The sequence below is a fragment of the Salvelinus alpinus genome, chromosome 5 (genome assembly GCF_045679555.1).
Source record: "Salvelinus alpinus chromosome 5, SLU_Salpinus.1, whole genome shotgun sequence".
Classification (NCBI taxonomy): domain Eukaryota; kingdom Metazoa; phylum Chordata; class Actinopteri; order Salmoniformes; family Salmonidae; genus Salvelinus; species Salvelinus alpinus.
The window spans coordinates 28,194,957-28,219,763 of record NC_092090.1 but is presented as its reverse complement, the minus strand read 5'-3'; the positions used below and the strand labels follow the sequence as shown (position 1 = coordinate 28,219,763).

Below are 24,807 nucleotides of genomic sequence, written 5' to 3'. Positions count from 1 at the left end.
GTATTTCTATGACACCCACTTCCTTTGTCCTCTTACTCTTCTCCTCCATCTTCACACCAGCCAGGTTATTAGGTACACCCATCTAGTACCGGGTCAGACCCCCCTTTACCTCCAGAACAGCCTGAATTCTTCAGGCATGGATTCTACAAGGTGTAGCGTTCAAGCGTTGTGCAATTGGTATCTAGGGACCTAACGTGTGCCAGGAAAACATTAGCCACACCATTACACCACCGCCACCAGCCTGTACTGTTGACACCAGGCAGGATGGAGCCATGGACTCATGCTGCTTATGCCAAATCCTTACTTTGGTCATTATTGCAGAATTACGTTTCACACAGTTTCTGTTTCCTTCCCCGAAGAAGTTATCTGATTTAAGATCTACCCCACAGAGCATGCAATCTTCTCCATGTGATAACATACAAAACACTCAGTGGCCAATTTATTAGGTAGGCCACCCCGTTCATGAAAATGGTTCGCTCCTACAGATAGTGAGTCATGTAGCTGTGGCTTGCTATATAAAGAAGGCAGACAGACATCAAGGCATTCAGTTACTGTTCGATTGAACGTTAGAATGGGCAAAATACACCATTACAGCACTGCCAACTGATGTGAATTCTGATGTGAATTGAAATTTGGCAGTGGTGTAATGGTATAGGGAATGTTTTTCTGGCACACGTTAGATCCCTTGATACCAATTGAGCAACTTTTGAACGCCACACCTTCTAGAATCCATGCCCTGATGAATTCAGGCTGTTCTGGAGGCAAAGGGGCAACGACTATCATACCACGCTCTGTTGCTTAGGTCACTTATTTAGCCCATTCTAACGTTCAATCGAACAGTAACTGAATGCCTTGATGCCTGTCTGCCTGCTTTATATAGCATTCCACGGCTACATGACTCACTGTCTGTAGGAGCGAACCATTTTTGTGAACTGGGTGGCCTACCTAATAAACTGGCCACTGAGTGTACATATATTATATACACACATGAACAGAAGCATCAAAAAGTTATATTTGTACTTGCCAGTACACTGAGGTGACAGTTGTCCAGTAAAACCACTTGTTCTTTGGATAGTGCTGCCAATCCGAGACGCTTTCCCCACACAGTGTCATGTCATATCAGTCTGACCTATCTCTCTCTCTCCTTTTCTCCTGTAGGTTCCCTTCTTCCTGTTCATCATCTTCACAGTGTACACCATGCTGCCTTTCCAGATGTGCTATGCTGTGGTGCTCAGTGTGATCTCCTCACTCTCTCACATCATGGTCCTCACTCTACGCCTCACTATCTTCAACACCCAAGATCCCAGTCCCTTTCTGGCCAATCAGGTGTGTTATTAGTTATGCTGTTAGTAACAATTATACATGTGTTACGTGATCTCCTGGTGATGCATAACGTTATGTATGTTCACAATGTTGTGCTTTAAGTAGTTTTCTATAAACAGGAAGTATCACTGCGTGTGTGTGTGTTTTAATAACCCATGTGTCATGTTTGTTTCAACGAGATTGTGTGCTATAGTGTTGTTTTTGATGTCCTGTAAGGAGTTTTTAAGGTCGTAAGGCACATTTCTCTGAAAACAGACAATAAAATGCTTATGCTGTGCAGCTAGGTTGTAATGTCTGTCCCTCTGTCCCCAGCTGCTGTCCAATGCGGTGGTGTTTCTGTGTGGCAGTGTGGTGGGGGCCTTCCATAAGGTCCTGATGGAGAGAACACTAAGACAGACCTTCCAGGATACACTCAGATGTCTGGGCATCCGCATGAAGCTGGAGATAGAAAAGAGACAACAGGTGAGAACATCTTATCAGACACTCTGCTATCTTCTTGATTTAGTTATTTAATCTTTAAGGAAAGACCATTGAGATTAGAAAACTATTTGGCAAGGGCAATCTCCCAGTGGTGTCTCTTTCTGAACAGAGGCTGACCCGACTGAATACAGGAAGTATGAAAGACTAATAAAAGTTAATAAATAGTGTTAGGCTAAAATATTTTTGTCATAATAGCACTGGTTCATTTTTTACTTCATTTAAGACCAGTAGCCTTGTTGTTTTCTAGCTTGTATTTTTCATTACGATGATCAAATCCCCCTCAAATAGAATTTCATTCATGATTTTTTAAGTAGATGTCTGTGTGTGCTCCGTTAGTAAAAACGGATGTCTGTTTCAAATGGCTTTTTAACCGTAATTTTTTTTCATTTGGAATAATAGTTGCTTAGGAAGTGACACCACACACCATGAGAGAGAGGAGGCTGCTGGCTGCTCTGTTGCCTAGCAGGACAGAATGGAATGATATAATTGTTAACATTTGAACCGCCTCTGTTCTACTTTGTGGTATTGAGCCTGAAAAAAGGAGCAGTGCCACAGGGGTTAGCCAAAGAGCACAGGCACCATAAATAAAGAGAAGAGGGAAGGGAGGGTTTGAAATGGGTCCCAACGCTGAGGTGAACAGTATTCCCTCCCTCCCTCCCACAGAGCACTATGCCATTGTTCTCTAGACCCAGTCAGATAGAATCTGCCAGATCAATTACAGCACAGAGCTGAGCTGAATGAACCAAATCATGGCCACTTTGTGCAGAATGGCTTTACGGTTTACTGGAAAACCTGCCCCAGTCATTTGAACCAGGAGGTGGTAATCTATCTGGGAGAGTATGTAGGCCTAACCAGTTGCCCCCTGACACTGGTCTTGGGTCAGTTTTACATTTCTTCCACTAATAGTTAAAGTTAGGATTTGATCCTAGATCTGTACCTAGGGGCAACTTCCCCCTTGTGGATGCAGCCAAACCAGTGGAGAGAGGAAAGAGAGTAGTCCGGTGCCTCAGTATTGCATCATAAGGGTGAACAGGAATTATGATGGGATTGAAGAATTATTTCCTGAGACATCTCCTTATTAACTTCTTAGATTCCCATCTCACCTGACTCTATTCCATCCAGAGGCTCTCAATGCAATGTTATATCTTTCTGTTGACTGGCTGTACAACCAGACTGGCAGCACAATGATTATAAAGCTTTTAACAGTAATCTGAATGAATGGGGCCCTTGTTAGTGGAGTTACTAGATCAGCAAGACACTCTGACAGCTGGTTGATACTCAGATTGGGTTGGGTTCATGACCTTTTGTCTATCGGACAGTGTGTGTGGTGTGGTGTGTTGATGCTAACGTGTGTGTGCCTGCGTAGGAGAACCTGCTGCAGTCTGTGCTGCCGGTCTACATCTCCATGAAGATGAAGCTGGCCATCATGGAGCGTCTGCAAGACTGCAAGGACAAAGAAGAGCAGCAACGACTCGTCAAAGACAACAACTTTCACAGTCTCTACGTCAAGAGACATGAGAACGTCAGGTACAGTACAAGAATAGCCTGTCAAGGACTAAGAATATGACTGAGAAACATACAGCCTGTTCAAATAACCTGTTATGTTCTAAGAAAATTACTAAGAAACATACAGTGGAATCCTATCCTTTGCCTGTCACTCATTGCCTGTCAAACTAAGCACGGTTTTCAGTCTACCAAATAATACACATGGAAAATATTTACCCAACCCAAATGTTGTCTTGAACGAAACTCTGCTTTTGGCTTTAGCCTTTGATTTTCTCATTCCCCGCCTTTACATTTTGGCTCTTTTTCTACTTCTGGAACGGCCCAGTACATCACCGGGGCCAAGCATTCTTCCATCCAAGACCTCTATACCAGGTGGTGTTAGAGGAAGGCCCTAAAAATTGTCAAAGACTCCAGCCACCCTAGTCATAGACTGTTCTCTCTACTACCGCACTGCAAGTGGTACCGGAGCGCCAAGTCTAGGTCCAATAGGCTTCTAAACAGCTTCTACACCCAAGCCATAAGACTCCTGAACAGCTAATCAAATGGCTACCCAGACTTTTTGCATTGTTTTTCTTATCTTTTACTTTTATTTATTTTTTAAATCTTAAATCTGCATTGTTGGTTAAGGGCTTGTAAGTACGCATTTCACAGTAAGGTCTACACCTGTTTATTCGGCGCATGTGACAAATACGATTTGATTTGGTTTTGAAATTGTGTTTCCATAGCTAGGGACTTTAGAAGAGCAGAATCAGTTGCTTTGTGAGAAGGTGTTAAAGTTCACAGTTAGCCATTGTTATGTAAATGCAGCTGAAAAGTACCAGTGGCCTGGCTTTGGCCCCACGTGAGAGCAGGTCCGCCGGATCCATGGGCCAGTGAGACCCGGGTGCCGGCCCGCAAAGATGGAAACAATAGTCTGAACACTGGGTTAAATCATATGTTGCATGTGTGCTTTGAATAGTTAGTTTGTGTTCTTTAATTTAATTTCCCCTGATATCCTCTGACCCCGAGGACTGGAGTTGCCCATCACTGCTCTGGGAGGTCTATTTACACTCACAATGCCTAGTCAGTTCTCATGGAATTTAGCATTACAGTGTTAGCTGAGCATTGACCCAAATGAGGCCTTTTGTTTTATGGGCATTCATTTAGAAAGTGCTGACAGACATTGGCTTTGTAGCCTATCCAGTGAACCTTGGCAGATGGCTCAATAGATTCCCTAAGTTTTAGACTCTGTAATTGCTTACAGACTGTACTGTACCTTCTACCTTCCTGGAGAGAGAGGGAGCCCATTTGTTGCCCAAATTAAGGTCAACACAGTAACACTCTTCAATCTTCTCAGTAGCCTGACAAACTGACATTTGTAACTACCTGGTTGATTTGATAAGTTTAGACCCATAATTAATATGATTTCATAGAAAAGGAGGGACATTTAAACTGTCTGATCTGAGAAGGCCTTGTGAAGATCAGACTGTATCATGTGCTGCTGTGGCTCGGCTAATGAGTGAATCCTCCTTTAAGCCCTTTGGTGCTACTGTGAATTATAGCCCAATCACCTCCCCATTTGATCCTTGTAATGACACAAGACATGCTTGTCATTAGACATGTTCTTTCCAAGGAAACACCTGGTTGTTGTCAGTCAGAGTTACTGGGCAGCCATGGTTCTCTGGTCTGCCTGGCGAGCAATAGGCTAATGTTAGCTACTTTAATGAGGACTGACCTTGGCAACAGTTAGCCCTCTGAGCCCTGGTAATGAGCCAGTGATTAGGCTGTGGCGGCTGGATGTGTGGTGGCCTGGGTCAGGTGCTCTGTGTGGAGGATAGGGTTCACAATAAGCTTATAGCACTTCCAATCAGTGTACAGTGCAGTGCTTCCCCTATTATTTTTTATCAGCAGCTGTGGCAAAGTTAGCATTGTGGGGGTGGGGTGGGGGGGGGCGGGTTAGTGGACGTGGCCAATGGCAAACATTTTAGTGGCCGTCCTGTTGGCTACAGACCATTTATTTAATGTTTTAAAGCTGATTTCATGCAATTCTACACATTTTGCTATGGACGGAGAGAACATTTTACAGTTTTAAAGCTAGTTCCCTGCAATTTAAGACTTTTGGTTACTACATGATTCCATATGTGTTATTACATAGTTTTGATGTCTTCTCTATTAAATAGTACAAATAAAGAAACCCTGGACTGAGCAGGTGTATACAAACTTTTGACTGGTACTGTGTGTGTATATATATATATATATATATATATATATATATATATATATATATATATATATTTATTTGTAATCATATCTTTTGGAGTGGAGGCAACGGTGCTGCTGAATGAATATAGGGAAAACACTGCTGTAGTTTATGTCTTAGAGCCAAACCCCTTAGCACGATCTCCTTTCTACTCAGTCTTCACCTCCTCTCTAGCCCCTAGGATTACTGCTCACCCAAGATAGGACCTCCAGCTGTAATCATTTAGCCCCACTCCATTTCAACACCCCAGGAGTCAACCGTTATCTGACAATGACACCCTTGTTTAGTGATACAACAACATCAGAGGGATTAATCAGTGTAGCGGCCAGCCTGGCCGTATCCATGCAGACAACAGATTTCATTATGACACTGATGTCTTGACCCCATATGTCCTGAGTCGGTCGTGATCAGTAAGCATGAAACGCAAGAAAATGCTTGGAAACTATGTGCAACAGGGAGGGACTATCTAAACTTGTCCAATAATGAATGCTTCTTGTTTTCTTTGCAAACCGTGTGTCTTAATAAACACACCCTTGGCTTTTCTCTTTTTGCAGTATTCTGTATGCTGACATTGTGGGCTTCACCCGATTGGCCAGCGACTGCTCTCCGAAGGAGCTGGTCATCATGCTCAACGAGCTGTTTGGGAAGTTTGACCAGATTGCAAAGGTGAGTTAACAATTTGTAAGATTTGCACCTTTAATTAAATTAACACTGACTTTTCACCTTTTATTTCATATTTAGCTACACTTTTACGTTTATTATGATAACACAACAGTGTAGTAATGCATAATCCACTTGTTATGTGGCATTAATCAGTGCTTGCTTCATCATAATAATTCTAATAATATATTTATTTTATAGAGTGCATTTCATGATACAAATAATCTCAGATAGTTAAAAACAAGTACATGTAGTTCTTGGGCTGGACACGTATGGATGTGTTGTGTGTTCGGTTCTTCAGGAGAACTTCTGATACCTTGTTTGTGTTAATGCTAAATCCAGTTGACATGTCTGCTTCTTGGATGGTCTTCATGGTCTGTGGTATTTTTCTATTTTATTCTTCAGGAGAACGAGTGCATGAGAATCAAGATTTTGGGAGACTGCTACTACTGTGTGTCTGGCCTGCCTGTCTCCCTGCCCATGCATGCCAAGAACTGTGTGAAGATGGGTCTGGACATGTGTGAGGCCATCAAGTGAGTTCAGAGGAGCCCCAAGGCCTTCTGGGGGGAAAACAATTACTAAAACATGTGATCCTTCTGGTTAGTTCCAGGACTTTAGCAACATGTATTCTCATTAGATTGTGAGATAAATAGCGTATAGTAAATCAGATGTGTTAAAGTCAGGTAGGGAGGGTAGTGTTATTGTATAACGCAAGGGGGACTTTCTGGCCTAAGTAGTAGGTGTTGATATGAGTTGTCTGGGTCAATGATGGTTATGAGAGTGAGTTAGTTCTATAATCAGGTGTTGTGGAGGATTGGAGGGTCTGTCAAAGGAAGGCTTTATCATGGCCCCTCTCTGCCCTGTTGGACAATCAAATCACATTTCATTTGTTACACGCTTCGTAAACAACAGGTGTAGACTAACAGTGAAATGCTTACTTAAGGGTCCTTTTACAACAATGCAGAGTTAAAGATAAATGAAATACAAAATAGAAATAGTGACACAAGGAATAAATACACAGTAAATACACATAACAATAACGAATAAAAATAACATGGCTATATACAGGAAGTACCAGTACTGAGGCGATGTGCAGGGGTACGAGGTAATAACATGGCTATATACAGGAAGTACCCGTACTGAGGTGATGTGCAGGGGTACGATGTAATCGAGGTAGTTATGCACTGTACATATAGGGAGGGGTAAAGTGACAAGGCAACAGTATAGATAATAGACCGTAGCAACAGCGTATGTGGTGAGTATGTGTGGCGTCAGTATGCATGTGTGCGCATGTTATGACAACAAGGAAATAGTTGATTTGTTCAGCTGGCTCTGATGTCAAAGCAATAAGAAGGAATCCCAGGGAAACCAAAATGAACACACACACACATCTGACATATTCTGATCCCGCCCCTCAGACGAGTGCGCGAGGCCACAGGTGTGGACATCAACATGAGAGTGGGCGTGCACTCCGGCAACGTGCTCTGCGGTGTGATTGGCCTCCGCAAGTGGCAGTTTGACGTTTGGTCACATGACGTCACCCTGGCCAATTATATGGAGTCTGGAGGCTTACCTGGGTATGTTAGTAGTTGAGTTAACCATGTATGGTAAATCTTTAATCCTAATGGTGTCATTCATTATTAAGTTACTAGTGGTAACCTAGTCCTAGTAAGTCCATTTTACTAATAGTAACCCCCATCTTTGTCTTGATCAGGCGTGTCCACATCACTGAGGCCACCCTGAAGCACCTGAACAAGGCCTATGAGGTGGAGGAGGGGAACGGTGGGCTAAGAGATGCCTACCTGAAGGAGCTCAACATACAGACATACCTTGTCATCGATCCTCGGGTGAGCTACCTCATTTAATGTATTACCTCCAGAATCCCTGACAAGGGCCTTATGTGTATATGTGAGACTGTACTCCTCGTTAACATGTGTGTGTGTCATCAGTCTAAGGACCAGGCTCTGAACAGCCGCAGCATGCCCAAGCCGCGTGTGAATGATGGGCTGAAGATGCGGGCGTCAGTGAGAATGACCCGTTACCTGGAGTCCTGGGGCGCCGTCAAACCCTTCGCCCACCTACAGAGCAGAGAGGGGTACACCACAGACACCATGGTCAATGGAAAATCACGCTGCAAGGTGAGTGACGGCTGGGGGGCCACTGCATTATAACTGATGAAAAGATTACCAGACATACTTCCTCTAACAGAAATAGTCCACTTTACACATCAAATCAAGCATAACAGGTTGAAATGTATTGCCACAAGCATCAGTATTTCCTGTGGAAGACTGTTGCGACTGTTGATGGCATATTTACATGCTGCTTTACTTCTTGCTGTTTTACGCACGATGTGTATAACAAGTTGTTTTAAAAAAAATTCTAGGACATCCCTCTGCGCACAGCTCACTCGAAGATCACTGAGAGGTAAGGAAGGCCAAGTCTGAGAACACAGAGAGGATGAGTTCATTTGTTTATATGTTAACAAGAGCTCTGAACTGGCATCATGTCAGAGTGGTGACGTCAGACTCCCCTTACTGGAGTGGTACTCCTGCTATGCATCAGTCTGTTGATACAGTGGGTGTTTATGGTTGTTGAGGTGTATTTAGGAAGCCAGTTCTTTTTTTGAATTACCAAATGCAAACAACAGATCAGTGACTGTACAGTAAATGTTAATCGATTTGTAAGTCCACTTAATGTTACACGTATTGTATATAAAAACACAAACACATTTACTTTTTATAAGGTCATCAAGTTTGGTCGCAAAGGGCTTAGAAGTTGTCTCTTTTTCCCCATTCATGACAAAAGCTGAACCACATGTGAGTGCAGTAGACAGGGCAGGGAAAAAAGAAAATTGCCCCGTTACACCTTTTGTCTCAGCTGTGGTTCTAGTGGACACCGATACTGTGAATGGACACTTAACAGGAACCGGCTGTGTTGCTTCCGATGTGGTCGGTGGCCCTTCCTATGTTCTTTCATTTGGTCAGGAACAGTCCCTCTTCATGTCATGTTTTTTTTTTTTTACAGTATTTTTATTGGAATTTCACAATTTTCACCCATATTAAAGAGATACAACAACAGAGACAAGGCAAAAAAAAAGAAGAAAAAAACGGCTTCATGTCATGTTTAATAAAAACAAAATAGTTTCTTTATTCAGTTACAATACAAGCTTTATTAATATTTGATCCATTCTACGGAGACAGACATTTGTTGTTTTAGCACACATGAATCCTCACATACAACACACAATAGTCCCATACAGCGACAACGATGTCACCATGTTGAATGTGTCTATCTCTCACTGTTGGTCCCTGACAGCTTTGATGAGTCTGTAGAGGAGCCCTTCTCCTCGCCCGCCCCTCCGCTCAGCACCTATAAGTGAGTGGTGCCAGCCTGGCTCACAACGCAAGTTCTCCCTTCTGAGTGGAGGAGGAGAATCTTGATGTTTCACCAGCACCATTAACCTCCAACCATTCTTTCTGGGTTAACACTCCTCCCTACCCCCCCCCATACTGCCTAGAGCTGCCTCCCTCTTCTGTATAACAGGGCATCACAGGGATTCCCACGCCTTTACAAAGCAAGCAGGGCATAGTAACCACTCTACTAAGTGTTTAAAGTGTCTTTTTGTTTTCCTACTGTGCTGTTATAAATACCGTGTGTGTGTGTGTGTGTCTGTCTTTGTGTGTCTGTGTCTGTGTGTGTGTTTCCTTCCTGGTGGGGCAGGGGGCACAGAGCAGGGGTACTGCTGGGAGACTCCTGTTCAGTCACCAGAGTTCAACTAACACACAACATCCTGCACACACACACATTATAGAATGAATGACACACACCCACCCCCCTTCTCTCTGTTTCCACTAATGCTGAGAATGGCCTAAACCAGTTGCCTCCCTGCACAGCACACTGGGACTGAATAACCTGCATGATCTTGGCTGGTTTACCAGCATCCATCCATCTGTTTGTCTGCGTGTCTGTCTGTCTACCTGTCTGTCTGCGTGTCAGCCGGTCTGTCGTGCCTGTCTGTATGGGTGTCTGTTTGCGTGGCGGTCTGTCTGTCTGTCTGCGTGGCGGTCGGTCTGTCTGCGTGGCGGTCTGTCTGTCTGCGTGGCGGTCAGTCTGTCGGTCGGTCTGTGGGTCGGTCTGTCTGCATGTCGGTCGGTCTGCGTGTTGGTCGGTCTGCGTGACGGTCAGTCTGCGTGTCTGTCGGTCGGCGTGTCTGTCGGTCGGGTTGCGTGTCGGTCGGTCTGCTTGTCGGTCAGTCGGTCTGTCTATGTGTCTGTCGATCTGTCTGTCTGCATGTCGGTCGGTCTGGCTGTCTGCGTGTCGGTCGGTCTGTCTACGTGTCGGTCGGTCTGTCTACGTGTCGGTCGGTCTGCGTGTCGGTCAGTCGGTCTGTCTGCGTGTCGGTCAGTCGGTCTGTCTGCGTGTCGGTCGGTCTGTCTACGTACGTGTCGGTCGGTCTGTCTGTGTGTCTGGCTGTCGGTCTGCTTGTCTGTCGGTCTGCCTGCGTGTCGGTTAGTCGGTCTGTCTGCGTGTCGGTCAGTCGGTCTGTCTGCGTGTCGGTCAGTTGGTCTGTCTGCGTGTCGGTCTGTCTGAGTGCCGGTCGGTCTGTCTGAGTGCCGGTCGGTCGGTCTGAGTGCCGGCCGGTCGGTCTGTCTGAGTGCCGGTCGGTCTGTCTGAGTGCCGGTCGGTCTGTCTGAGTGCCGGTCGGTCTGTCTGAGTGTCGGTCGGTCGGTCTGCGTGTTGGTCTGTGTGTCGGTCGGTCTGCGTGTTGGTCTGTGTGTCGGTCGGTCTGCGTGTTGGTCTGTGTGTCGGTCGGTCTGCTTGTCGGTCGGTCGGTCTGCGTGTCGGTCGGTCGCTCGGTCTGCTTGTCGGTCGGTCTGCGTGTCGGTCAGTCTGCTTGTCGGTCTGTCGGTCGGTCTGCGTGTCGGTCGGTCTGCGTGTCGCTCGGTCTGTCTGCGTGTCGGTCGGTCTGTCTGCGTGTCGGTCGGTCTGTCTGCGTGTCGGTCAGTCTGTCTGCGTGTCGGTCGCTCTGTCTGCGTGTCGGTCAGTCTGTCTGCGTGTCGGTCGGTCTGTCTGCGTGTCGGTCCGTCTGTCTGCGTGTCGGTCTGTGTGTCGGTATGTTGGTCTGCGTGTCGGTTGGTCTGTCTGCGTGTCGGTCGGTCTGAGTGTCGGTCTGAGTGTCGGTCGGTCGGTCTGTCTGAGTGTCGGTCGGTCTGCGTGTTGGCCGGTCGGTCTGTCTGCATGTCGGTCTGTCGGTCTGTCTATGTGTCGGTCGGTCTGTCTGTGTCAGTCTGTCGATCTGTCTGTCTGCATGTCTGTCGGTCTGTCTGTCTGCGTGTCGGTCGGTCTACGTGTCGGTCGGTCTGCGTGTCGGTCAGTCGGTCTGTCTGCGTGTCGGTCTGTCTACGTACGTGTCGGTCGGTCTGTCTGTGTGTCTGGCTGTCGGTCTGCTTGTCTGTCGGTCTGCCTGCGTGTCGGTTAGTCTGTCTGCGTGCCGGTCGGTCGGTCTGTCTGAGTGTCGGTCGGTCTGCGTGTTGGTCTGTGTGTCGGTCGGTCTGCGTGTTGGTCTGTGTGTCGGTCGGTCTGCTTGTCGGTCGGTATGTCTGTCTGCGTGTCGGTCGGTCTGCGTGTCGGTCGGTCGCTCGGTCTGCTTGTCGGCCGGTCTGCTTGTCGGTCAGTCTGCTTGTTGGTCTGTCGGTGGGTCTGCGTGTCGGTCGGTCTGTCTGCGTGTCGGTCTGTCTGCGTGTCGGTCGGTCTGTCTGCGTGTCGGTCTGTGTGTCGGTATGTTGGTCTGCGTGTCGGTTGGTCTGTCTGCGTGTCGGTCGGTCTGTCTGTCTGTGTGTCGGTCTGAGTGTCGGTCTGAGTGTCGGTCGGTCGGTCTGTCTGAGTGTCGGTCGGTCTGTCTGAGTGTCGGTCGGTCGGTCGGTCTGTCTGAGTGTCGGTCGGTCGGTCGGTCTGTCTGAGTGTCGGTCGGTCGGTCGGTCTGTCTGAGTGTCGGTCGGTCGGTCTGTCTGTCTGAGTGTCGGTCGGTCGGTCTGTCTGAGTGTCGGTCGGTTGGTCTGTCTGAGTGTCGGTCGGTCTGCGTGTTGGCCGGTCGGTCTGCGTGTTGGCCGGTCGGTCTGTCTGCGTGTCGGGCGGTCTGCATGTCGGGCGGTCTGCATGTCGGGCGGTCTGCATGTCGGGCGGTCTGCATGTCGGTCTGTCAGCGTGTCGGTCTGTCTGCGTGTCCGTCAGTCGGTCTGTCTGCTTGTCCGTCCGTCGGTCTGTCTACGTGTCGGTCGGTCGGTCTGCGTGTCGGTCTGTCTGCCTGCGTGTCGGTCGGTCGGTCGGTCTGCCTGCGTGTCGGTCGGTCTGCCTGCGTGTCGGTCGGTCTGCCTGCGTGTCGGTCGGTCTGCCTGCGTGTCGGTCGGTCTGCCTGCGTGTCGGTCGGTCTGCGTATCGGTCGGTCTGTCGGTCGGTCTGCGTGTCGGTCTGTTTGTCGGTCGGTCTGCGTGTCGGTCGGTCTGTGTGTCGGTCTGTCTGCGTAAAATGTCGGCCTCTGTGTGTCTGCTAGTCTACCTCTTCCTTATTGTCTGAGTGTTTTACAGGAACAAGTCCCAGAAGAGCAAGTTTGATGAGGAGCTGCACAATGAGATGACCACCACCATCGATGAGCTCAGCAGCAAGTGAGTCTCTATAGTCACTAAATAGTCAAGACATTCAGAGAATAGTCACTAGGTGGGACCACAAGTTTAAGCCTAAACTCAGAATTAAGGGTCTAATGTTATCTAATCTTCCTAGCCACCAACATATCCCTTGAGAAAAGTCTTATTTAGCCAATTGTGAATAATATTGACAAAGATGAGTCAAAGCTATCTGAAAATGTATTTTCATTTTCAACTCATATTGAGTTGTAAAAATAGAGAGCTTGCACTCACTCAAACACACCCATTCACTCTTTCACACACTCTTCCTCACACTCTCTCCCCGTGTGACCTCCAGGCAGTGGGTGAAGTCTGAGGAGATTAGCAGTCTGGCTGTGTGGTTCCCTAAGAAAGAGCTGGAGAAACAGGTGAGTGTTTGTCTCAGAGCTGTCTAGACACCGTTGAAAGGAGCATTGCTGTCCTAGTATACACTGTAGTAGGTACATCTCCACAATGAAAATCTCTAGAACCTTATAGATACAATATAAAGACATATCAGTTGTCTCTGGAATGACTACATGTAACTATCAATTGACAGACTCTATGGTCTTCATACACTGGAAAGGAGCCTTACTGTCCTAATATACAACATGTACAATGGCAATGTCAAGAACCTTTATGTAAGATACAGTATAAAGAAAAACATTCATACATGACATTTTAGTTCCTAACCCTTACAACATGCTAAATGTTATATCGGAATCTATTTCTTTGGCTCAATGTCTTGATATCTCTGATTAGCATACACAGACCACACCTGTTCTTAGTGCTTTCGAAAAGTATTCAGACCCCTTTCCTTGTTTCCACATTTTGTTACGTTACAGCCTTATTCTAAAATTGATTACATAATTTTTTCCCCCTCATCAATCTACAAACAATACTCCATAATGACAAAGCAAAAACAGGTTTTTAGAAATTTCTGCAAATGTATTAAAAATAAAAACAGATACCTTTTTTACATAAGTATTCAGACCGTTTTCTATGAGACTTAAAATTGAGCTCAGGTGCATTCTGTTTCATTTGATCATCCTTGAGATGTTTCTACAAATGATTGGAATCCACCTGTGGTAAATTTAATTGATCCCACAGTTGACAGTGCATGTCAGAGCAAAAACCAAGCCATGAGGTTAAAGGAATTGTCCTAGGAGCTCCGAGACAGGATTGTGTAGAGGCACAGATCTGGGGAAGGGTATCAAAAAATTCTGCAGCATTGAGTGTCCCCAAGAACACAGTGGCCTCTATCATTCTTAAATGGAAGAAGTTCGTAACTACCAAGACTCTTCCTAGAGCTGGCCACCCGGCCAAACTGAGCAATCGGGGGAGAAGGGCCTTGGTCCCTCTGACAGAGCTCCAGAGTTCCTCTGTGGAGATGGGAGAACCTTCCAGAAGGACAACCATCTCTGCAGCACTCTACCAAATAGGCCTTTATGGTAGAGTGGCTAGACGGAAGCCACTCCTCTATAAAAGGCACATGACAGCTCGCTTGGAGTTTGCCTAAAGGACTCACAGACCATGAGAAACAAGATTCTCTGGTCTGATGAAACCAAGATTGAACTCTTTGACCTGAATGCCAAGCGTCACGCCTGGAGGAAACCTGGCACCATCCCTACGGTGAAGCATGGTGGTGGCAGCATCATGTTGTATGGATGTTTTTCAGCTGCAGGGACTGTGAGACTGAACAACCCTAATTACACAGCCAAAACAATGTAGGAGTGGCTTCGGGACAAGTCTCTGAATGTCCTTGAGTGGCCCAGCCAGAGCATGGACTTGAACCCGATAAAACATCTCTGGAGAGACCTGAAAATAGCTGTGCAGAGACGCTCCCCATCCAACCTGACAGTGCTTGAGAGGATCTGCAGAGAAGAATGGGAGAAACTCCCACAATACAGGTGTGCCAAGCTTTTAGCGTCATACCCAAGAATACACAAGGCTGTAATCGCTGCCAATGGTGCTTTAACAAAGTACTGAGTAAAGGGTCTGAATACTGATGTAAATGCCATATTTTTATTTTGTTTTTAATAAACTTGCAAACATTTCTAAAAAACTGTTTTTGCTTTGTCATTATGGGGTATTGTGTGCCGATCGATAAGGAAATATAAAAATAAAAAAAATCAATTTTAGAATAAGGCTGTAACGTAACAAAAAGTGGGAAAAGTCAAGGGGTCTGAATACTTTCCGAATGCACTATACATACTGTAAAAACTGTGTTCTTAGTATTTGTGAGAGGTTCAAACATGACTTCTTCTTTCCTCCCCAGTACCGAGCCATTGATCTGCCCATGTTCAAGCACTACATCGGCTGTGCCACCTTCATCTTCTTCTGCATCTTTGTGGTTCAGATGTTTGTGACAAAAGAGTGAGTGATTTTCCCTTGTGGCTATAAGAAACATATTTCTCAACCGATATTGACTGGTACAGTAGTAATAATAGTTGTTCCTCTTAAACCATGGAAACAATAATGGCATGACAACCAGTATTTGAACTTTTGGGATTCAGTGTTGGATCTTTTCCCTTCTTCATCCCTCAGTTCCAAAATGTTGGGAATGTCGTTTGGAGTGCTGGCCTGTGTCCTCCTGTTGACCCTGGGCATCTGTTTCGCAGGTCACCTGCAGGTCAGTGGGAGTTTTAGGCTTAGGTCACAACAAGCCCTATTTCTGGACAGGGCCAGGCTTAGTTGACTGTGTGTGGGGGTGGGGTACTGTGTGTGTGTACTGTGTGTATTTCTTACTGTGACAGTGGAAACACGGTTTCTGGCTAGGATGCATAAGCTCTTCCATCTATCCCTGGGTCTTTTCCTGTGAAGCTGTACGTTGATGTTATGTGGCCATTGACAGCTGGTGCATACCATCTCAATGCCATGGTGCAGACAGACAGGCAGTGTAGTTATTACATTCACTAGTCAGAGATACACCGAGTGTACAAAACATTAGGAACACCTTCCTACTATCATACCCCATTCAAAGGCACTTAAATATTTTGTCTTGACCATTCACCCTCGGAATGACACATACACAATCCATGTCTCAATTGTCTCAAGGCTTAAAAATCCTTCTTTAACTGGTCTCCTCCCCTTCATCTACACTAATTTAAAGTGGATTTAACAGAAGACATCAATAAGGGATCATAGCTTTCACTTGGTCAGTCTATTTCATGGAAAGAGCAGTTGTTCCTAATGTCTTGTACACTCAGTGTATTATCCTGTCTTTCTGAAAATAGACTGAACATTCAGTGCTGCTGTGTTAGTAAGTCGCACATTGTCTCTTCCATGCATTTCACCCCCCATATACACACTCATCTCTTCCCCTCCTATCCACTCCTCCTCTCCCATGGCTGGATGCCTCGCTCCTCCCACACCTCAGCGGTTGTTTCCGGAGAAGTTGTCGTCCTGCCAGTGGCTGCCTGCTGTGTCCGAGGCAGTGGTCAAGAGGCCGTGTGTGCGCCTCCCTCTGGTCACTATCACCACTGCGGTCATCATCATCCTAGCAGTCTTCAACCTGGTAAGTTAACGCAACAACTCACTATCTCACATCTCACTGATTAAACATAGAACAGAATGCCATCACGTGTACATGCAATTACATAAACTTTTCATAGCAACAAGAGCATTAGCTTCTTATTGTAAGAAGAACATCAAGTCATCAACAGACATGCCAATAACACATGCTTCACAGTCTTTTTGTTTTCAGTCAGACCCACTTAGCGGTTGACTGTCAATCAAATCTTCTTGTTCCCTCTAGTGCTTCATCCAGACGAAGTCACCGTGTGATATCAATGGTAACCCTGATCTGATTCGATCTGACAACTCCAGTGAGCAGCATCCAGGCAGCCTGTTCTACCTGCCGGTGAGTGATGCCTACAATATCCCTCACTAACAGGTCTTCTGTAGCTCAGCTGATAGAGCACGGCACGCTTGCAACACACAGTTATGAAATTATACTTTCCATTTCAGTGTTTTTATTGTTGTTTGCAAATATATACTCAGCCATTTCAAATAAATATAATAAATTACAAATAATAAACATTGAAATGAAGAACTGGCACTTTCCATTGATGGTTTTCATGGTCTCCTCACTCCATTATCTCTCTCTCTCTCGGTCTCTCTCTCTCCATCTCTCTCTCAGTACTCTGTGTTCAGCTGTATCCTGGCTCTCATAGCTTGTGGAGTGTTCCTGAGGGTGAGCTTTGAGCTCAAAGTGGTCTTCCTCATCCTGGCCTCCACAGCCTACTACATCATCATCCTCAGCGCCAAGGCTGGTCTCTTCAGCTGCTATGGACAAATGCTTTACAACCAACTCAATAAAAACAGGTCCTATAGCATGTGTTGTGTACCAGGCCTGGGGTAGATTCAGTTTTCAATTCAAGAAGTGATTCAGGAACATTTATATATTATTAAGTCATTTCTGATTTGTTTTCTATGAAGGTTGTTTCAATTCATTAATTGAATTTCAATCCACTTACTGAATTGACCCCAACACTGTTCTGTACTGTGCATCAAACACCTGGTACTATATCCTACCTGGTTTATACAGAGCTTTACTTTAGATTACCTCTAACCCCTGAGCTCTGTGTTCCAGAACTGAGGACTCTGGGACCATCCTGAGAGCGTTGGGGCTGGTCAAACACCCCGAGGTGATGAGCTGCATATACATCACCTTGTTCCTGGTCACCATGCTCATCATCTCACAACAGGTCAGGACATGTTCTTCTACTTTGTTGGCCTCTGTTCTCCTCTCATTGTCTTGTCCCCTCTCTTCCCCTACCCCTCTCTTCCCCTACCCCTCTCTTCCTCTACCCCTCTCTTCTCCTACCCCTCTCTTCTCCTACCCCCCTCTTCCACTACCTCTTTCCTTTTACTACTAAATTACCACATCACTTCTGTCCCGTAGAATGAGTCATGCTTCCGCCAGGACTTCCTTCTGAAGAACAAGAACCGTACGGAGCAGGATGAGATCGAGACCAGGGAGAACCTGAACCGCCTGCTCCTGGAGAACGTGCTGCCGGCTCATGTGGCTGCGCTGTTTGTTGGGGAGAATAAAAAGAACGAGGTGGGATTCCTCACAAACACTTTACTTACTGAGAAGTACAAGGTAGGAGTCCAGGATGGATGACTGGTAGTCGACTGAGTCCAACTCATCCTCCCCTCCTCCTCCTATCTGCACTGGGGTCCCATCTCCACTGGCCTGCACTCACTAAAGCTTAGTGGGAAACACTTAGTAGTGGAATTGATTGGATTTACTTGTAAATGGTTTATTACGATTTCCAGTAGTGTGGTTAGTGGTTAAGGGATGGAACCCCCAGGGTAAGGACGGTCCCACTTCTATGGATCATTGTACCGTATATCAGTGCCTGTCTCACCCCACCTACCAACCCACAGCTCCATGAATCAGCCCCTTCATCGGAATTGTGATTTGTGATGTCATCTTTGTGTCAGCATGGTAGAGACAGAGCCACTGCATTCTTACAGCAACATCCTCAACTCCTACTACCCCTACTCACAGTCACTCTCAAATAGTCCACATCAACGTCCTCAACTCCTACTACCCCTACTCACAGTCACTCTCAAATAGTCCACATCAACGTCCTCAACTCCTGCTGCCCCTACTCAGTCACTCTCAAATAGTCCACATCAACGTCCTCAACTCCTGCTGCCACTACTCAGTCACTCTCAAATAGTCCACATCAACGTCCTCAACTCCTGCTCCCCCTACTCACAGTCACTCTCAAATAGTCCACATCAACGTCCTCAACTCCTGCTGCCCCTACTCTCAGCCACTCTCAAATAGTCCACATTCAACATCCTCAACTCCTACTACCCCTACTCACAGTCACTCTCAAATAGTCCACATCAACGTCCTCAACTCCTACTACCCCTACACAGTCACTCTCAAATAGTCCACATCAACGTCCTCAACTCCTACTACCCCTACTCACAGTCACTCTCAAATAGTCCACATCAACGTCCTCAACTCCTACTACCCCTACTCACAGTCACTCTCAAATAGTCCAAATCAACGTCCTCAACTCCAACTACCCCTACACAGTCACTCTCAAATAGTCCACATCAACTTCCTCAACTCCTGCTGCCTCTACTCACAGTCACTCTCAAATAGTCCACATCAACGTCCTCAACTCCTACTACCCCTACTCACAGTCACTCTCAAATAGTCCACATCAACGTCCTCAACTCCTGCTGCCCCTACTCAGCCACTCTCAAATAGTCCACATTCAACGTCCTCAACTCCTGCTGCCCCTACTCAGCCACTCTCAAATAGTCCACATTCAACATCCTCAACTCCTGCTGCCCCTACACAGTCACTCTCAAATAGTCCACATTCAACATCCTCAACTCCTGCTGCCCCTACTCAGCCACTCTCAAATAGTCCACATTCAACATCCTCAACTCCTGCTGCCCCTACTCAGCCACTCTCAAATAGTCCACATTCAACATCCTCAACTCCTGCTGCCCCTACTCAGCCACTCTCAAATAGTCCACATTCAACATCCTCAACTCCTGCTGCCCCTACTCAGCCACTCTCAAATAGTCCACATTCAACATCCTCAACTCCTGCTGCCCCTACACAGTCACTCTCAAATAGTCCACATTCAACATCCTCAACTCCTGCTGCCCCTACACAGTCACTCTCAAATAGTCCACATTCAACATCCTCAACTCCTGCTGCCCCTACTCAGCCACTCTCAAATAGTCCACATTCAACATCCTCAACTCCTGCTGCCCCTACTCAGCCACTCTCAAATAGTCCACATTCAACATCCTCAACTCCTGCTGCCCCTACTCAGCCACTCTCAAATAGTCCACATTCAACATCCTCAACTCCTGCTGCCCCTACTCAGCCACTCTCAAATAGTCCACATTCAACATCCTCAACTCCTGCTGCCCCTACACAGTCACTCTCAAATAGTACACATTCAACATCCTCAACTCCTGCTGCCCCTACACAGTCACTCTCAAATAGTTCACATGATACAGACATAAACACATTAGACAAACCACTGATAAGCAGAGTCACTTAATCAAAACAGTGTAACTAGAGTTAAAAGAAATTAACAATATTTATTCTGAACAAGTTTGACAATACTTTGTAATATATTTTTGTCTTACTTCATAAGATATGACAAACTTTCAGAAATTCAGAGCTTGGCCTACTTTAACCGCTGAAGGCCATGGACATCCCCTCCACTATGATGTCTCCCTCACTCCGGCACTCCACAGCCCAGTCACAGTGTTATGACCAGCGTGTTACCTCTAAATCACCATGGACACTCTGACACACTTTGACTAAGGTCTTTAAGTCAGTGACGGAGAAAATAATTCAGCCTTTGTATAAATCTGGTTGAACTATTTACTCTTGACATGTTTTCTGGAAGCACATACACAACAGAACAGCTATTTGTGTTTGACATGTAGGTTACAGCCTGAGAAGTAGTCTACTGAAGCTGCTTCAGTTAAAGATGAGTGTTCATCAGCTTAGCTTGAACACTGCATATACCTGACAATAGTAATCCCAATTGATGACACATTGTCAAATCAAACAAACAACACAACAAAAAGCATGAGAAAAAAAACAAGTATAAATATGCTTTGAAGTTTTCCTCAGAGATTTGACATCTAGGAGCAGAAGCATGGGACTTCGATGGCCTCCCTCTCTCCCAGAGAATGGGTTTTAGAGGCCCCGTTTAACATTGGCCCCTCTTGTACAGCCTAATCACTGGCCATTTCCTTGCCAGACGTCAACACAGTGAAAACAGTTTGGAACGTCTAGCACTGGAGGAACTGTTGTGAGTCTGTCCCTCTCATCATTCCGAATTGTCTTTCTCTTAAAGATGTGGCTCTGTGCTCTGTCTCCTAATATTTATTGTGTGAACCTGAAACTTCCCTATATCTCTGTTGTGAAGTGTATGTCTATGTTCTTCTGCTTAGTGTTACTACATGGCATTGCCTCTTAAGTTGTACACCTCCTTCCTCCTCAGGATCTGTACTACAAGTCATATGACTGTGTGTGTGTGATGTTCGCCTCGGTACCGGACTTCAAAGAGTTCTACACGGAGTGTGACATCAACAAGGAAGGTCTGGAGTGTCTGAGGCTCCTCAACGAGATCATAGCAGACTTTGATGAGGTCAGAGAACCGCTGGCAGCCATCAACAAACAAAAATTGCACATGTCCCAGTAATAGAAATAAGTACACAGCTAACCCTGGCTCACACATCCACTTGTTTACCCACACACAGCTGCTGTCCAAGCCCAAATTCAGTGGAGTTGAGAAGATCAAGACCATCGGAAGCACTTATATGGCAGCCGCAGGGCTGAGTGGCACACCAGGACAGGAGAATAACCAGGTAGCTACTAACTATTTGACCCAGGTCATGTGGAATGGGAGGGGGGTTACACAGCATGCAACTGTGCATACCTTTTGATTTTCTATACTATAGAACTTTACCATAAAACCTGGTTAACGACGCAGTATAGATAAAGTTGTGTATGTACAGTTGAAGTCGGAAGTTTACATACACCGTAGCCAAATACATTTAAACTCAGTTTTTCACAATTCCTGACATTTAATCTTAGTACAAATTCCCTGTCTTAGGTCAGTTAAGATCACTACTTTATTTTAAGAATGTGAAATGTCAGAATAATAGTAGAGAGAATGATTTATTTCAGCTTTTATTTCTTTCATCACATTCCCAGTGGATCAGAAGTTTACATACACTCAATTAGTATTTGGTAGCATTGCCTTTAAATTGTTTAACTTGGGTCAAATGTTGTGGGTAGCCTTCCACAAGCTTCCCACAATAAGTTGGGTGAATTTTGGCCTATTCCTCCAGACAGAGCTGGTGTAACTGAGTCAGGTTGGTAGGCCTCTTTGCTCGCACACGCTTTTTCAGTTCTGCCCACAAATGTCTATAGGATTGAGGTCAGGGCTTTGTGATGGCCACTCCAATACCTTGACTTTGTTGTCCTTAAGCCATTTTGCCACAACTTTGGAAGTATGCTTGGGGTCATTGTCCATTTGGAAGACCCATTTGTGACCAAGCTTTAACTTCCTGACTGATGTCTTGAGATGTTGCTTCAATATATCCACATAATTTTCCACCCTCATGATGTTATCTATTTTGTGAAGTGCACCAGTCCCTCCTGCAGCAAAGCACCCCCACAACATGATGCTGCCACCCCCGTGCTTCACGGTTGGGATGGTGTTCTTCTGCTTGCAAGCCTCCCCTTTTTTCCTCCAATCATAAAGAGGGTCATTATGGCCAAACAGTTCTATTTTTGTTTCATCAGACCAGAGGACATTTTTCCAAAAAGTACGATCTTTGTCTCCATGTACAGTTGCAAACCGTAGTCTGGCTTTTTTATGGCGGTTTTGGAGCAGTGGCTTCTTCCTTGCTGAGCGGCCTTTCAGGTTATGTGGATATAGATACTTTTGTACCTGTTTCCTCCAGCATCTTCACTAGGTCCTTTGCTGTTCTGGGATTGATTTGCACTTTTCGCACCAAAGTACGTTCGTCTCTAGGAGACAGAACGCATCTCCTTCCCGAGCGGTACGACGGCTGCGTGGTCCCATGGTGTTTATACCTGCGTACTATTGTTTGTACAGATGAACGTGGTACTTTCAGGCGTTTGGAAATTGCTCCCAAGCATGAACCAGACTTCTGGAGGTTTTGGCTGATTTCTTTTGATTTTCCCATGATGTCAAGCAAAGAGGCACAGAGTTTGAAGGTAGGCCTTGAAATACATCCACAGGTACACCTCCAATTGACTCAAATTATGTCACTTAGCCTATCAGAAGCCATGACATCATTTTCTGGAATTTTCCAAGCACAGTCAACTTAGTGTATGTTAACTTCTGACTAACTGGAATTGTGATACAGTGAAATAATCTGTCCGTAAACAATTGTTAGGAAAATTACTTGTCATGCACAAAGTAGTTGTCCTAACCAACTTGCCAAAACTAGTTTGTTAACAAGAAATTTGTGGAGTGGTTGAAAAACGAGTTTAATGACTCCAACCTAAGTGTATGTAAACTTCTGACTTTAACTGTAAGTAGTAGTGTCCTGTGTGTGGACTTTATGATGAACTGTGTTGTTTCAGGATCGAGATAGGCAGCAGGCACAGATAGGGAACATGGTAGAGTTTGCCATTGCCCTCATTGGCAAGCTGGATGGCATCAACAGACACTCCTTCAACAGTTTTAGGCTGCGTGTGGGTGAGTAAAGCTTGGGCACTGGCCTGGGCATATATGAACTATATTCATTAACTACCCGTAACGTCTGCAATGTGTCTGGTTCTATCCATCTTTATTAGGGTTTCATTGGTTGTTATTCTAGTGCTAAGAGTTTTTCCTGAACACCTGCACCTAACCTGGTCAGGATAAATTGTGAGCTCTAGTTATAGAACAAAACACTCCTGGCCCTGCCTATCTAACCACGTAGGAGGACATTCTTTCTGTCCACAATAGCTAACATTGACTCTCCATGATTCCGCTGGTCTCCCTGTGTACTGTTGTGACATAGTTCTAAGACAGCTTATTCTGAGCAGATCCCCCAGGCTTTAGGAAAATATTTATAATACTTGAGGGATAAAAGCACACATTAGGGTTTTAATACATAATCACAGAAAGCTGGCATGAAATACAAGAAAAAAAAATTCAAAGGACTGGTGCATCAAAGGATTTATTCACGTGTCCCTAGAAAAATCTAAATAACAAATGAAGTCCACATAATTCTCCCTGGAAGACATTTTTTATTAAAATGCAGAGATTCCAACATGAACAACTGGCAGTGGTAGTAGCAGGTAGCCTAGCGGTTAAGAGTTGGGCCAGTAACGAAAAGGTTGCTGGTTCGACTTACCGAGCTGACTAAGTGAGAAATCTGTCGATGTGCCCTTGCGATACCCCAATTGCTCATGTAAGTCACTCTGGATAAAAGCATCTGCTAAATGACTAAAACGGAAATGTAAAATGGCTTTGACTCCCTGTGGTTGACTCAGCCAGACAAGCTGATGGTACTTGTTTGTTAGTGTATATCACTGAATTGAGCATGTCATTTGTATTTTATTTCCAGTTTTCTGTGTCATGCTCTTTTCAGGCATAAAAATCAGTCAGTGTCTTGGTCATCACATTCTGGTAGACTACTCTACAGTATGTGACTGGTTTATTCCCAGCAGGTATCTCGTTATGTGTGCCCTGTGTCACTGTCTGCCTGCTTTTCACAGGCATTAACCATGGGCCTGTTATTGCTGGGGTGATTGGAGCCAGAAAACCTCAGTATGACATCTGGGGCAACACCGTCAACGTGGCCAGTAGGATGGAGAGCACTGGAGAGCTGGGCAAGATTCAGGTTCAGTACAACCTAGTATTGTCCTTGCTAGTCTGGCTGGAGAGTAACTATAACCACACAAAAACCATGGCTGCATGCATTCAGCATAGTAATGTTTGTCTTGTTTCTGCTCCAGGTCACAGAGGAGACGGCAGACGTGCTCCAGAAGCTGGGCTACTCCTGCGAGTGCCGAGGCCTCATCAGCGTCAAGGGAAAAGGCGAGCTGACAACCTTCTTTGTGTGCACAGACATGAGCAAGCAGCAGGGAATGGGCCTGAGCTGAGGTCTACTGTGTGTGGACTCTGGGCCTGGTAGCGCATACGTGTGCTGGGTCGGTCACAGGACACAGTCTAGCATTCAGCACAGACTAATTACATGACCGCACATAAGTTAACATTCTTAGAGTAAACCTACCGGAGCACACATAATCCATCCCAGTGCTTCAGTCAGCGATGATCCTGACCGGACAAGATCAAGACCTGACCTTGTGGTCCTAGAGGTTATATTTTGGATTATTCGTGTTTCCAGGAATCCCTTTGGGAGATTCTTCATTGGAAATAAATGCTTAGTGCTGCTGTTTATTTA

General features: G+C 45.6%; 1 protein-coding gene across 6 annotated transcripts in view; it reads left to right on the top strand.

Moving 5' to 3' along the window:
• The window catches only part of LOC139575836 (adenylate cyclase type 2-like), a 93,517-nt gene extending 68,710 nt beyond the window's left edge, over positions 1 to 24,807 (top strand). Inside the window, exons 4-27 of one of the 6 annotated variants that reach the window (XM_071401190.1) lie at positions 1,159 to 1,326; positions 1,636 to 1,785; positions 3,170 to 3,330; positions 6,103 to 6,214; positions 6,614 to 6,741; positions 7,627 to 7,785; positions 7,923 to 8,055; positions 8,158 to 8,346; positions 8,592 to 8,632; positions 9,524 to 9,583; positions 12,793 to 12,870; positions 13,187 to 13,256; positions 15,146 to 15,243; positions 15,415 to 15,499; positions 16,247 to 16,384; positions 16,625 to 16,729; positions 17,009 to 17,193; positions 17,462 to 17,576; positions 17,774 to 17,974; positions 20,877 to 21,023; positions 21,136 to 21,243; positions 22,997 to 23,111; positions 24,119 to 24,243; positions 24,359 to 24,807. In XM_071401190.1, the coding sequence (XP_071257291.1) occupies positions 1,159 to 1,326; positions 1,636 to 1,785; positions 3,170 to 3,330; positions 6,103 to 6,214; positions 6,614 to 6,741; positions 7,627 to 7,785; positions 7,923 to 8,055; positions 8,158 to 8,346; positions 8,592 to 8,632; positions 9,524 to 9,583; positions 12,793 to 12,870; positions 13,187 to 13,256; positions 15,146 to 15,243; positions 15,415 to 15,499; positions 16,247 to 16,384; positions 16,625 to 16,729; positions 17,009 to 17,193; positions 17,462 to 17,576; positions 17,774 to 17,974; positions 20,877 to 21,023; positions 21,136 to 21,243; positions 22,997 to 23,111; positions 24,119 to 24,243; positions 24,359 to 24,505 (3,018 nt within the window). In that variant the 3' untranslated portion in view covers positions 24,506 to 24,807. Of the gene's footprint in view, positions 1 to 1,158; positions 1,327 to 1,635; positions 1,786 to 3,169; positions 3,331 to 6,102; positions 6,215 to 6,613; positions 6,742 to 7,626; positions 7,786 to 7,922; positions 8,056 to 8,157; positions 8,347 to 8,591; positions 8,633 to 9,523; positions 9,584 to 12,792; positions 12,871 to 13,186; positions 13,257 to 15,145; positions 15,244 to 15,414; positions 15,500 to 16,246; positions 16,385 to 16,624; positions 16,730 to 17,008; positions 17,194 to 17,461; positions 17,577 to 17,773; positions 17,975 to 20,876; positions 21,024 to 21,135; positions 21,244 to 22,996; positions 23,112 to 24,118 lie in introns of all 6 variants that reach the window. The other 5 variants (XM_071401191.1, XM_071401186.1, XM_071401188.1 and 2 more) reach the window with 5 other exon arrangements.